General features: G+C 47.6%; 1 protein-coding gene across 10 annotated transcripts in view; it reads left to right on the top strand.

Moving 5' to 3' along the window:
* The window catches only part of TNS1 (tensin 1), a 608,338-nt gene that overhangs the window by 222,345 nt on the left and 371,465 nt on the right, over positions 1-14,528 (top strand). For all 10 annotated transcript variants that reach the window (XM_068246095.1, XM_068246100.1, XM_068246098.1 and 7 more), the window contains one exon: positions 10,332-10,369. In XM_068246095.1, coding sequence (XP_068102196.1) covers positions 10,332-10,369 — 38 coding nt within the window. The remainder of the gene's footprint in view (positions 1-10,331; positions 10,370-14,528) is intronic.

Below are 14,528 nucleotides of genomic sequence, written 5' to 3'. Positions count from 1 at the left end.
ATTCGCATACAATGTAATTAATAGGTAAAACGCATGCATTTTTCTATGCGTTTTTGCATGCGGTTTTGTGTAAAAACAATGTAAAAATCACACCAGCATTGACATGGTTAAAAACGTGCAGGAAAAAGGCATTCCGCTACACCAAGGCTGGGTATAAAACTTTTCTTCAACTTTATTAGCACATCAGTAGAACATGTAAAGGCTGACGTGTATCGGAGCTCTAAGAGGCTCCTTAATCATAGCCTCTTAGAGCTCCGATACGCGTCAGCCTTTACATGTTCTACTGATGTGCTAATAAAGTTGAAGAAAAGTTTTATACCCAGCCTTGGTGTAGCGGAATGCCTTTTTCCTGCATGTGTTCCGAGACCTGTGATTCCTGCTCCTTTGGCTAGTGCGGTGGTGGTGTGAGCGTTTCCTCATCTTTGCTATGGTTAAAAACGCTTAGCCACAAAATGCATGCAAAATCGCATAGAAAAACGCATGAAAAAACGCATCCGCATGCAAAATTGCACATGCGTTTTCCACACTGGAATCACACCGCACCAATGGAAACGTACCCTTAGCACTGCTTTGTGAATCTAGCCCTTTTTTCCCGCGTAGAATAAAAACTGAAATTCTGCACATTTTGTCAGTTTTCTCTATCGATGACATTAGCTGCAGTGAAAAAATCGTGCCCGTTTCTCTGCATAGAAACACTTGGTGTGCAGAAAGCTGAAAGACAAGTGCGCTCCCTGCCTTACAGAAAAACATTTCTGTGTTACCGCTGATAAAAATCCTGCAATACATCTGCAGTGTGTCTACTTCCTGCTTTCATGGAAGCAGACATAAGGTTAACATCCTGTGTTTACAAATTAGCTGCTCTGCTGAGGCAGCCAGCTGACACAGCTGAGAGATCAAATTACAGTTGTGATTAGTCACAGGCGAGGGGGGAATTAGACAGGCTAAACTCTCTAAATACATACAAGGTGCATTTCTCTCTGTTTTTCGTTTGTCCTGTGCAAGAGTTCAGGTCCACTTTAAGTGCCCGAGCACACTGTAGTCCCTTCTGCAACGCAGGCAGCCATGTTTACACAAACGCATGATGGTTGCATTGCTTGCAGCCCCGCCCCATTCCACTACGTGTGAGCTATTTATAGCTCGCAAAATGTGCGCTGCATTCAAGGTACTCGTGTTTTCAAGATGGCATCTTCTTTGGACCCATCTTGTTGGAGACCAGGGAGACAGGCCAGACTACGCTCCAGCAATGGTGGCGTTAGGGCGTATTCACACTGGAGCGATTAATGCTAGTTTTCCACGCTTTTCCAAATCGTCGGCAGTCATTAGCGCTTTGAAAAGCGCTAGGGTAATAAAGTATATGGCGGTGATCTCACTGCATCCATCGCCGGCGATTTGCAATCAATGCAAACGTTTTTCCACGACTTTAGAGTGATCACGATTGAAATGTTAAAAAAGTGAATCCCGCATTGCTCAAAAAATCGGGAAATCGTCCAATAAAAAATATGCAAAATAAGAGAAAAAAAAAATCCATTGCAAAAAGCTAGCGATTTTGCTAGCGTTTTTTTTTGCAATCCCCAGTGTGGACGGGGCCTTCACTTCTCTAGATGCTCCGGCAGGCAGCTCACGGTCCCTCCATAACCGTTTCACAAGCCTGGCTGCTGATGCCTGGCGCCTGCGGGGTTAAATCTGCATTTCTGGCCCATCTTTATTTTCTTCTCCAACCCCCCAATTTCCTTTGATTAAGTGGAATGCCGTGATTCAATTACAGCGGCTATTATGCCCGCGCTGCTCCCTCTCCTGCTGTATATGTGAAGAATTTCCTGGCGTCTGGCTCCACGTCACTGAGCCAGCGCTCGCATATTTCACATACACGCTCGTGTCTGCAGCCCTGAGCCACCGAGCCACTAATGCAGAACAGAAGCCCGCCGCCGCCACACCTGCTTTCCTGGAAGGGACGCGCCACTCAGAGACATGCCCATTGTTTTCCTCAAAGATCCAAGATGGAAGAGAGGCCTGGTGACTCATGGGGAGCTGTGGTCGGTCACACTCTGTCACACGGGCCCCTGACTCATGCGGCGTGGGCGACGCCCGCCCCCTCAACATGCAGTGAGCGCCCGGGATTGTGAGCAGCGTTCTGTGGAGTGTTAGTTGGTGTGTGAACTGGCTCCTCCCATTTCTTGCCTGACATGCTTCTTAAAGGATAGCCGAAGTGACATGTGACATGATGAGATAGACATGGGTAGGTAAGTGGCTGACTCAGTCCTGACTCAGACAGGAAGTGACTACAGTGTGACCCTCGCTGATAAGAAATTCCCCTTTTTATCTCTTTCCTGCTCTCAGAAGCCACTTTCTGCTAGGAAAGTGTTTTTATAGTTGGAATTTCTTATCAGTGAGTGTCACACTGTAGTCCCTTCCTGTCTGAGTCAGGACTGGGTCAGCCACATACCTGATATTTAACGCTTTCAGGCAGAGAAAGAAAAAAAGGAACACAGCATAGTTATTTGTGTGCTTGGCACTGTACATACACGTCTATCTCATCATGTCACATGTCACTTTGGGTATCCTTTAAATGACATTTGAAGTGAAAATGGACAAAAAAAGTTGATACTTACCTTAGTTGTGGGACGCCTCAGCAGGTACCTCCAAACCACTGGTGTCAAACTCTTGTCCCAGGGGGGGGGGGGGTGTCTAATTTGTTCCCAACAGGAATTAAATTTGACCCTTGAGGGTAATAGGGTGATTTTGTATTGTAGCTGGCCCACTGCACCTGACCCCAATCCTCCGCACAGCCCCAGTACATGCCATACATCGGTGCAGAACACCCCCTGCCCAGAGGGGGTACCTCTAAACCAGTGGTGTCAAATTCTTGCCCGCGTGCCTAATCTGGCCCAAAACGGAAATACATTTGACCCTCATGGGTAATTTTGTATTGTAGCTAGCCCGGTGCACCTGACCCCCCCCCCCCTCCTCTTTCCCATCTTGTGCCCCCCTCCCCATCCTAGTATATGCCATGCAATGTTCTCCCCGGAAATTTTTTTCAGCCGAGTTGTGACCCCGGGTGGGTCACAACTCTGCTTACAGCTTAGGATGAGGAGGTGAGTTGATGACAGCCGGGTGCTCCCCAAAATTAGCCGGGTGGAGCACCTGGCTAAAAGAGCTTGGGGAGAACACTGCCATCTATTGGCGCAGTGGTAGCCATGCTTGTTAAACCTCCTTTGGGCTCCAACAATGCTCTTCCATTTTCTGAGGCTCACCGCTCTTTCTGGATCTCCTTCACAATGTTAGGAGGTCAGGATGGCAGTAGAGTGAGTGGTGAGTTGCAGTGGATGGATGGACATCAGTGGAGCCTGGAGGAGGCGAGATGAGCATGGCTACTGCTACTCCAATGCTCTTCATATGGCATGGGTAAGGGGGGGGGGGGGAGTTTGCACTAGACTAGGGATGGTGTATTGGAGAGGGAGGAGGGGGAAAGATGCATTGTATTTATTCTTTTCGGGATCAAAGCGTTCACTTCCTGACCGACGTCAGGAAGTAAAAAAAACGCAATCGCTCTGCAAAACTGCTTTGAAAAGCGGTTTACAAAAAAACCAGCGCGCAGGTAATTGCCAGGAATCGGAAATAAAAATCGCTAAAGGTGGACGGCCACGCGAACGTAACACAATGTAAACAAGGCTTAAGGGAGGTAGGTGGCTACTAGACGTTAAGGCTGGCCAGTGACTTGGTCCCTGTTGGCCTTCTTTGTATTTGAGTTTGACACCCCTGCTCTAAAACCACAAGTGGAATAGGTTCGCATGCATTGGGCATGCACAAGTAAGGTCCACATGTCAACTTAACTCAATGCATGTCGAACAGGTTTCTTCTAGTCACAAAGATACGCTTACGAGTGCATCTGAACTGGGCATGCGCAAGTGAGGTCCGCACATGCTCAGTAAAACAAGCCACGCGTTTATGCCTGTTTAAGTGCAAGTCGAATGGGTTTCTTTTAGTCACAAGCGGTCCCAGGTAAGTGCATCGGTACTGGGCAAGACTGATCTGTGCACACCCAGTGGAATGAAGTGCTTGTGCACGGAGGAGAGAAGCTTTGCACAAGCAGCTACTTTCTCCTGGTTACGCACGGGCTGTACTTGGAAATGCCCAGTCCGTGTGCGCTCGACCATGGCCAGGGGTGGAGCCAGAAGAAGAGGCGGGTCCCTGTCTATTGACAGCACACATAGAGAAAAATGCAGGTCGGTTTTGCAGCCTCTGGGGGTGTGTCCATCCCACGGTCAGGCCTGTTATTGCACACAGCAGTATAGTGGCATTTCTCAAAGTTATTATTATGACAACTCCGTATTTACGACGTTCCCCCTCTTCTGAGTGACGTCATCTCAAAAACCCCTCGCCACACATAGGTTTTTTTTTTAGAATCCTCTAATTGTTTATAAATTATTTCCAGACATTTCCTTGTGATTTTAAGGTAACTAAAAATACTTCAGTTTACATAGGATGTTTTTTTAAATCATAATTTTTTTTTAATAAACTGGCTGCTACAAGCTGAAGTACTCCCCTGAGACTACCGCCTCCTGACCTGCAAGCCTGTCCACTGAAATTGCCCCCTCTTGCTGACCTTCCTAGCCACATATTGCAGCTTTGCAGAGGAGGGGGGTTTAGCTTTCGGCTGTGGCTGGAACGTTAGGGTTAGGCACTAGCGGGGTGTTTTAGGATCAAGCACCACTAAGCAGGAGTCTTAGGATTAGGCACCACCGGTGGGATGTCTTCCTTTTGTCTTTCTACGGACCTTTAACTAAACCAACTTGCAAGTTTTTAAATATTTGTACTCCACATTATTGATCTGTTATATTCCTGAAAACTGTGACTAGTTTGGGTCTGGAAACTGAATCAAAATGCTCTCTCTTTTGAGATGTAAGGTGCATTTATAGAATTATTTTAGAACCGAGTTAGATTTGGATCGCATTTCCGAAGGGTGCGGCGCGGCCTTGCGATATCCCCTTGGAACAAGGTGCTGCGTGTTCTTAGAATCGGGCTGTTTGGGGAAATTGCAGGAAGTTGGGTGTAAGCGGCACCCACTGAAAATTACCAGCGCCCGCTCCCAGCTCATGCGCGGTGGGGGTTGTGCGCCGGCGAGCTCGGCTGGCCATGAAAGGCGAGGAGACCGGCCTCACCTAAACGCTTTACTTCCTGTGTTAAATCTCCCAGCGTCAGGCCAGGTGCGCAGCCACAATGGCTGGATTGTGAGCCCAGCCCGCTCCTATTTGCACAGAATGGCGCGCTCGCTGACCAGACAGCCCCAATTATCGCCACTTTCTTGGAAAATGTTCCAGGGCTCCCGAAATCGTGTTTTCATTACATGTTGAGAGCTGGAAGCGAGGCTGGGTCGTGCTAATAAAGAGGTTATTTCAGAAGGGCGGGTCGGATCGCGGATGGTTTGATAACACAAACCTTGCTCTATAAACGTATTTTTCATGGCACGCCATCAATCAGTGTTGTTACATATTTATTCTAACTTTTCTGTATGGCCTTTTTGTTTTTAATTTTATGATTTATAAACGTTTACTTTTATGATTATTAATTTACTTGATGCCATCACATTGCTGTTGAACAAGGCACAAAACTAAAGGCCAGTACCCAAGACACAATTTTCCTGCCAATTTTGCAGACGACCAGCGATAGTTTGAGCGACGCACAATCTTTTCTGCGATCTCACGACGTGCGTACAGGAGCACCATCACACGAATTACGTTTATCGACACATGGCAATGATGACTGTCATGGCAGATTGGATCTTTAAAGAAAACCTGTAACGAGAAAAAGTTCCCCTGGGGGTTATACACCTCGGGTGGGGGAATCCTCCAGATCTTATCGAGACCTCCCCCGTCCTCCTGTGTCCCTCGGCAGTCTTTCTGTGTCCCTCTGAACAGCGGGGATGTAAATATCCCGGCTCCAGCGCAGGCGCAGTATCGGCTCTCTGCTCGGAGATAGGCGGAAATAGCCGAACACTGTCGGGCCGCTCTACTGCGCAGGCGCAAGTCGCCTGCGCAGTAGGGCCGACCCGACATAGATCGGTTATTTTCGCCTATCTCCATGCTGAGAGCCGCAACAGCGCCCCCGCTGGAGCCTGGAAAGGTAAATAAATCAGCAGTTATCAGGCTTGTCGAGGGAGGATTCCGGGATTCTTCAGGGGAGCCAGCGCTGGACTGACTGCAGCTACAGGGATGGGGAAAGCCTCATTGGGGCCCTAAGTCTTCCCCCTCCTGAGGTAAGTACCCCCCAGGGGACAGGGTTTTTGCAGTACAGGGTCTCTTTAAGATCCCCGATGACCCCACGCAAGGTACCACAATCGCTTGACTTCCTGTTTATCCCCATCATGTGATGTCACGTGTACCCGCCGGCCGGCAGATGGATTGTGGAACGTTCTTAGTTTGTCGTCAGGGAGACGTCGCTGTATCCATCTTCCTCCTTTTGGGTGGTGGTAACGCAGTTGTCACGCAGGAAGATGGATCCAGCAATGCCCCCCCTCCCCTTGATGACGAGCGCTCCACGATCCAACTTCCAGCCGGCGCGTATGCGCGATGTTACACAACAGGTGTGAATGGCAAGTCAAGCGATCGCGGTACTTTGCACAGAATTATCCCCAATCGGATCCTTGCAAATTAGGGTTTCCAACATTCCCAAACGATCCTTCTGGCCTGATTTGGACCAGAAATGTTTGCTGACCCATGTTGCAGTACTGCTTATCCTTCGATACAATAAAATTATCGGTTCAAAAGGTCGGTCGGCCGGCCCGCTCAATCGAGTGATGTACCAGCCCCCAAAAGTGGTGTAATTTAGTATTCGCAAATTAAGGAGATTCTACACCAATATAACCGAGCAGGCAGGACGGAGCAGGAGAGGGGAATTTGGATGGGAAAAGCGACAGGAGACTTGCTGGATGTACGTATCGGGTTCCTCCGCGTCCGCTGCTGAACATGAGGCAGAGTAGGTGGCCGCCCGGGTCTTGTCTGCTCCTGCCTTTATATAGAAACAGATTGAACAGGTATTTGGGATTATTATGTTACTGGAACTAATGTTTGGCGGGGAGGCGGGGGGGTTCAGGAATCCACTGCCAGGATTCCAAGATTACAGACTCTGGGGAAAATGCAGCTTTCACAATAAAAGAGCGCATAGAAGACCTCTCTGGAGGACCTGACCCCGAGTGCAGCGATGGGGCAGAGATCATGTGATGCAGGCCTGGAACACACCTTTACAGGATTGATGCATTTTAGCTGTTACTTGTTGTTTTTGTGGATCAGAAAGTTCAGAATCAATAAATCACAAATAAGTACACCTATTTATTTACAGGTATTTCCTGTTAAACAATACCAGTTGCCTGGCAGTCCCGCTGATCTCTTTGGCTGCAGTAGTGTCTGAATCACACACCTGAAACAAGCATGCAGCTAATCCAGTCTGACTTCAGTCAGAGCACCTGATCTGCTGCATGCTTGTTCAGGGTCTATGGATAAAAGTATTAGAGACACAGGATCAGCATGACAGTCAGGGAACTGCTATTGTTTAACTGCTTCCCGACCGCCTAACGCCAATATGCGTTGGGAAGCTGGGAGCCCAAGGACCGCGTAACGCTGGAAGGCGGCGTCTAGTCCTGTCGCGGGGTTTAGCAGGAGATCGCACACGCCGATGCGCACACATCTCCATTTGAATGATGGGAACTCCGATCGCCACCAGGAGACTGTTAGATGGCGAAAACGCCGTCTATTTACATTGTACATCGCTGCAATCTACGGCAGCGCTGTACTGGGGACAGCCGTGTCACTTGGCTGTCCCATGGGGAGGCACAGGAGCGATCGATCGGCTCTCATAGGCTGATGCCGATGACAGCTGATCGCTGTCATCGGCTTTCGGGGGGAGGTCAGGTAAGAAAGTAAATGAAAAAAAAACAACTTTTTTTTTAGTAAAAAAACAAATTACTTTAAAAAGCAAAACACTGCCCGCAGCAGCGATCAGAGCCCACCAACGGAAATCTCTGTTGGTGGGCAGAAAGGGGAAGGGGATTTATTTGTGGCAGTTGCTTGGTTGTGTGGCCATTAAAGCTGCAGGGCCCTAATATGCAAAGCCTGTGGTCCTTAAGTGGTTAAAAGGATGACCGTAGCATATTTGAGGAACAGTCTCTTTAGTCTACAGCACTGCCTGAATGTTAGACCCAGTTGTGCACCTCAAGGGCTTCTGCAGAGGCAAAGATAACCCTTAAGTGTGCAGCAGCTGTCAAGATTAGCTGCTGCTGACTCCAGCTTGCATGCAAAGTGTATTGAGCTTTGAGCTGGGCCAATCAAAAATGAAATGATGTGTATTCGATTGATCCAGTTCCAGGCTCCGTACAGCTTGCATCAAATGTGTTTCCTTCTGAAAATGTGGGCTATTAGGACTTGTGTAGATGGTGTAGGAGCCATTGTGCTTAAAGTACATCTAAAGCGAGAGGGATATGGAGGCTACCATATTTATTTCCTTTTAATCAATACTAGTTGCCTGGCTGTCCTGCTGCTCTTTTACCTCTTATGCTGGGAATACGTTTTTTGCGGAGAAACGTTCCGATAGATGCCTTCGATGATAACATTTCGACATGTCCGATTCTCTGCTCGATTTCTCATAGAAGTGAATGGAAAAAAGATAAGAAAAACGAGCAGAAGAGAATAGAGTAGAGAATCGAATGGCTAATATATTGTGCGGGGAATCGAACGCGAAAAACGTAACGCTGTATTCACAGCTTAATATTTTTATCTATAAACACCGAACAAGCATGCAGCAGATCAGGGGCTCTGACTGAAGTCTACCTGGATTAGCTGCATGCTCCATGCTTGTTTCAGGTGTGTGATTCAGACACTACTGCAACCAAATAGATCACCAGGACTGCCAAGCAACTGGTATTGCTTAAAATGGATCTGAACTCTTGCCCAGGATGGAAGGAAAATACAGAGAAATGCACCCTGTATGTATTTAGAGAGTTTAGCCTGTCTAATGTCCCCTCATTCGTGACTAATCACAACTGTATTTTTTTCTCTCAGCAGTGTCAGCTGGCTGCCTCAGCAGAGCAGCTTATTTGTAAATACAGGATGTTAACCCTATGTCTGCTTCCATGAAAGTAGGGAGTAGACCAACTGCAGATTTATTGCAGGATTTGTATCAGCTGTAACAAAGAAATGTTTTTCTTTAAAAGTTATTATGCTGTTGCTTACCTTTTTAGAAGTAAATAAATATGGCAGCCTCCCTTTACCTCTCACTTCAGTTGTTCTTTAAAGTGTACCTTAGACGAGAAGCGTCTCAGGTTCCATGGGCTGGGGCTTCCTTAAAGGACCTCTGTCGCGAAAATCCTAAGACTTCAATACATGTAAACATATACAAATAAGAAGTACGTTTCTTGCAGAGTAAAATGAGCCATAAATTACTTCTCATATGTTGCTGTCACTTACAGTAGGTAGTAGAAATCTGACATTACCAACAGATTTTGGACTAGCCCAACTTCTCTAGGGTGGTTTCTCAGGTTTTCTTTATTTTTAAAAGCACTTAGTGAATGGCAGTTGCTTCGTCCAACTGCCAAAATAGTGTACAGTGAGCAGGGAGGCTGGCCAGCATATTTGTATAAATCCTTTTCAGGGAATGTCTTTATAAACCATAAAGGCCATGCTGAGAATCCCCCATGAAGAGATGGACTAACCCAAAACCTGTTGGTAATGTCAGATTTCTACTACCTACTGTAAGTGACAGCAACACAGGAGAAAAGTAATTTATGGCTCATTTTACTCTGGGAAAAACGTACTTCTTATTTGTTTGTGTTTTCAATTTTAAGATTTTCGTGACAGTTACTCTTTAAGTCCGCTCGTCCCTCACCATCTCCCATGTCTCCGTCTCTGGCAATTCAGCCCGAAAGCCTGGCCGAGTTGTGCTTTACTGTGTATGCGCGGCAAGGCGGGCTCCCCCTTCGCGCTCCTACTGCGCAGGAGCAAAACGCTCCTAGGGACAGGAGCGCAGAGGGGGGCGTCTGGCCGGGCCGTGCATGTGTGATGAAGCGCAACTCGGCCAGGCTTTCGGGATGAATTACGGGGGACAGGAGCCACACGGGGAGATGGCGAGGGACGAGCGGCCTTATAGGAAGCCCCAGCTAAGTATGGAACCAGTGGCGCTTTTTGTCTCAGGTTCCCTTTAAATTTCAGTTTATACACATTACATTTCTGAAATAGCATGCTGATGTTGCTGTTTGTGGCTTGTTTTCTGCATGTCTTCATTATGAGCACTTGTCCTATCATAAAAGTCTAACTTGTGGTTTGTTTCTCTTCTCCTCCTGCCAGTTTGTCGCTTGTCATGTCACCGCAAGTGTGAAGCCAAGGTAAGCACATACCTTTCTACCCCGCGGGCTGTCGCCTTGTTTTGTGACTAGATGCCAGACTCTGGGGATGTGGGGATGGCAGTGGTCGCTCTGGGTTACCGCACACCGCAGTCCATTTGTGCTGGAGATCAGATAGCCAGAGCCACAGGAGCTAACACTTCTGTCATCAGAGCAGTTATGAGAGAGCAGGCGTCACGCACGACCTTTCCACCTCATTATTAACGTTTAATTTAGCGTGTCTTGTCCATCATACCCAGACGCGGGATCATCTGTTGTGTTTAGGCCAGACGGTGCGTCCCTGGTGGAGTGCTGTGTCAAGTGTGTGAGTCAGACGCAGAGGAGACAGGTCTGCAGAGGGATGTCTGAAGTATGCATTGTTACCTTTATCAGCCAATGACATTCTCTGCGTCGGGTCCATGGTCCCACCAAGGCTCTGGAGTGGGTACAAAAATCATCCGAATCCTCATTTTATGAAACCTCCGACTCCTGCTACCCAAAATTACTCCGACTCAAACTCCACAGCCCTGGGTCCCACATCGTAGTCTAGGGACAATTTAGGGGGGAGCCAGTAACATCTCCGGTTTCTTCCCACATCCCAAAAACATACAGAGTGCCCGGAGGAAACCCACACGGGGAAGAACATACAAACTCCTTGCAGATAGTGCCCTGGTTGGGATTTGAAACGGGGGACCACTAAAGCCTCCAGAATCAAGCGTCAGTCTTCAAATTTAATTCCAGTCAGTAGTTGATACCCCCATTACCATGAGAAATCCTTACCTTTTCTCAAATAGATCATCAAGAGCTGTCTTTATCATTGATATTGTGGTGAAACCCCTCCCACAGTGTGATGTCATGACCATGGTCCTGACAGTTTCCTGTCTGTGAACCTCATTGCATTGTGGTAAATAGCTGCTTTTTCCAACTGCCAAGCGTACAGTATCCCCCTCTGTGCAGTGCATAGAACTCTCAGTAACGAACATTCTGTACAGATCACCTGGCAGAACTAAAGATGTCACCAGCACTGGTACATTTCAGAATGTAAATTAGGGAGAGGAAAGTTTCTACAATGGGCAAACACTGACTAACTCCATAAATTAATTTTGTAAAAAAATAAACAATTTTATTCGTTATGTTATTTTTACCACAGTTCCTCTTCCAGTCTCTAGAGTGACAAGGTCCTTTGGTATAGTACACAAAGTGAAATTATGTTGCCCTTAAAGCGGAATATAACCCTGCATTTCAACTTTGCTCTAAAACATTATTTACAGCATATTCTATGCAAAAAGCATTTTTTTTTACTAGACCAGCATTGGAAGGGTTAATCACAGAGGTTTAAAGTTCTGTGGAGATATGCAGAAGTTCAGATTGTTTCATTCTATTTAGTTAAATGTATCTATTGAGAAATGTTACTCACTCTTTGGCTGTCCTCCAGCTCCTTCTCAGTCAGAGAGAGTGAGTCACATGCCACACTTAGATACATTTATGTAAACAAAATGTATCTATTTCAGCTTCGGATGCGTCTGCAGAAATCTCCAGGAACTTTAAAGCCCTGTGTAACCCTTCCAATGCTGGTCTAGTAAAAAAAAAAATGCTGGTTGCATATAATATACTGTAAATAATGTTTTAGAGCAAAGTTGAAATGCTGGGCTATATTCCGCTTTAAAGAGGAACTGTTGTGAAAATAACATCATGAATAAAATTGCTTATTTTTTCCAATATTCATTTATAGATGATGTAGTCAGTGTTTGTCCATTGTAAAATCATTCCTCTCCCTGATTTACTCATAGCTGCATGGTCTTGTGTCGTTGTTGTTTCTGCAAAGCTCTGTAATATGGATACAGAGGCGCCGGAAGGATAAAAAGATCTAAAACATTTCAAAATGAGGAGGTAGTGGTGGACTTGCCTCCTCCGGGCAGACACAAGAAAATGCCTATCAATTTTCAGCAAAACAATTTATTTACATACTCCAGTAAAATTCAACACGTTTCGCAGGAGTGACCCACTTTCTCAGGCAATAAGATGGAGCATATACAAAACAGGTCTGGTACTATGCCAAGCGCCTCTGTGCTGCCTTGTTACCTCACCCGGAAGGCCTCCGCTCCTGCGGTCTTGTTGTGGGGTTGCAGACAGACCAGCTCACTAGCCCTCCAGCGTCTCACGTTTGACATGACCGCCATCTGGTCAGCGTTACGGGCAATGGCGGCACTCTGCAGGTTATAAGAGAGAGTGGGACACTAGAGGGAGCAGGAGGGAGGGGGAGGTAGGTCAGATTTCTGCATCTCTACACACAGGGGCTCTTGTAGAGAAAGCGTCTCACCCCAGGTTTACACAGACCTGGCGCTGACTGCGGCGTCTGGCGTTTCACAGAGCGATGCAGAGAGGGGGACGCCCCAATACAGAGAGGAAACAAACGCTTTTCATATTAAGAAGCAGGTCTATTTATAGCTGCAGTGACCTCTCTGAGTAATAGTTATAATCCAGAAATGAAGTGAATATATTCTGCGGATCAGGCTTCATTCTCCGGAATGTCACTGGTGTGTTCATCATTCATTATTGAGCTGAATTCAGCCTACACTAAAGTGTGTCTCCGCTCACAGGCTCTCCATGTGTTTTAATGGGCCCATTCACTTACACGATTTCCCGCCGATAGACAGCAGATTCGATCACTGTGATCGAATCTGCTGTGAAATCGTTGCGCAAACGCTGACCGAACGATCGATTTACGTCCGAAATCGATTATTCCCGTCGATCTGTCCGCGCGGAAGATTTCGCTCGATCGCAGGCGGGTCGGGAGTGCGTCGATAGCGGCATTCGAATGCCCGACGCTAGCGGCAATACATAACCTGTTCCGCCAGCGCGGGTCACCGCTGTCCGTTCTCCGCACTGGGCTTCGGCTGGCTTCACTTACTTACTTACAGGAAGTTTAAACAGTAGAGCGCCCTCTACTGTTTAAACTTCCCCCAACAGGAATTAAAGTGAAGCCAGCCGAAGCCCAGTGCGGAGAAGAAACAGCGGAGACCGGGGGACTCGCGCCGGCCGGATCAGGTAATGTATAGCTGGTGGGGGGCGGCTGCAGCGGCAGCTCCACAGATGGTGAATCGGTTTCATAGTGAAATCAATTCAAAATCTGTTTGCATTGTAGGCAGTCAATAGATCCCTGTTTGATTCGATCACAGAGGGATCTATCTGCTGGTTGATCTGGTGGCATAATTGACCAGTGTATGGCTGCCTTTAGGCTTATATACAGAGCCAGGACAAGGTCCTCCAGCACCCAAGGCTGAGACACCAAAGTGCGCCCCTCCATCCCTCCCACCCCAGCCGTCACACACTGATTGCTATTATGCTGGGAATACACGACTCGTTTTTGCCGCTCGATCGTTTCGCTGCTCGATTCCCCTGCTGCGTGGATTGGCCCGTTTTATAGCATCATCCCCTGCTGCGTGGCGTCGTTCCCTGCTGCGTGGCGTCGTTCCCTGCTGCGTGGCATGACCCCTGCTTTGTAGCATCATCCCCTGTTGCGTGCCGTCGTCTCCAGCTGCAGGGCATCTTCCCCTGCGGCGTGGCACCGTCTCCTGCTGCGCGACATCGCTGGTTCCTGTCGCGAGGCGTCACTGATTCCTGCTCCATGACATCAGTATTTCCTGGCGTGACGATTACCACTTCCTGCTGCGTAAGGTCACCGGTTCTTGCAGTGTGATGTCCCCTCCTGCTTAGCAACGTCACCAGTTCTTAGGGTGTGATGTCACGGTTCCTGTTGCGTGACATCACAGTTCCCTGCTGCATGACATCACCAGGACCCGTGGAGTGATGTCATCGGCTCCCGCTGAAATGATAGATAGCATATGGTTACAGCTTCTGTGGCAGAATGGTTGGTGTGTTGTATTTCGCGACAGGTACTCTTCAGTTGTCCTTTGAGTTTTAAAACAAAAACAAACCTGAATAGAGTGTATTTTGTTGTGTTGAGCCGCCTCAGTCAGTCGCACCGCCCTGTAACTCCTCAGAACGGCGCTCCGCGGTGACTCATACCTCACAATGGGCAGAATAATGAATCGAGACATTCTGTTCTTTCTTGGATTAAAATGTCTTCTTAAAAAAAGTAAAAGTTTCCATTGGTTCAGCCGACATCCCCCCCCTCCCTCCTGCACCGCTTCTCATAAAC

The sequence above is a fragment of the Hyperolius riggenbachi genome, chromosome 7, assembly GCF_040937935.1.
Source record: "Hyperolius riggenbachi isolate aHypRig1 chromosome 7, aHypRig1.pri, whole genome shotgun sequence".
NCBI classification, from domain to species: Eukaryota; Metazoa; Chordata; class Amphibia; order Anura; family Hyperoliidae; genus Hyperolius; species Hyperolius riggenbachi.
The sequence above is the reverse complement of the archived record's forward strand: the minus strand, read 5'-3'. Positions and strand labels throughout refer to the sequence as shown.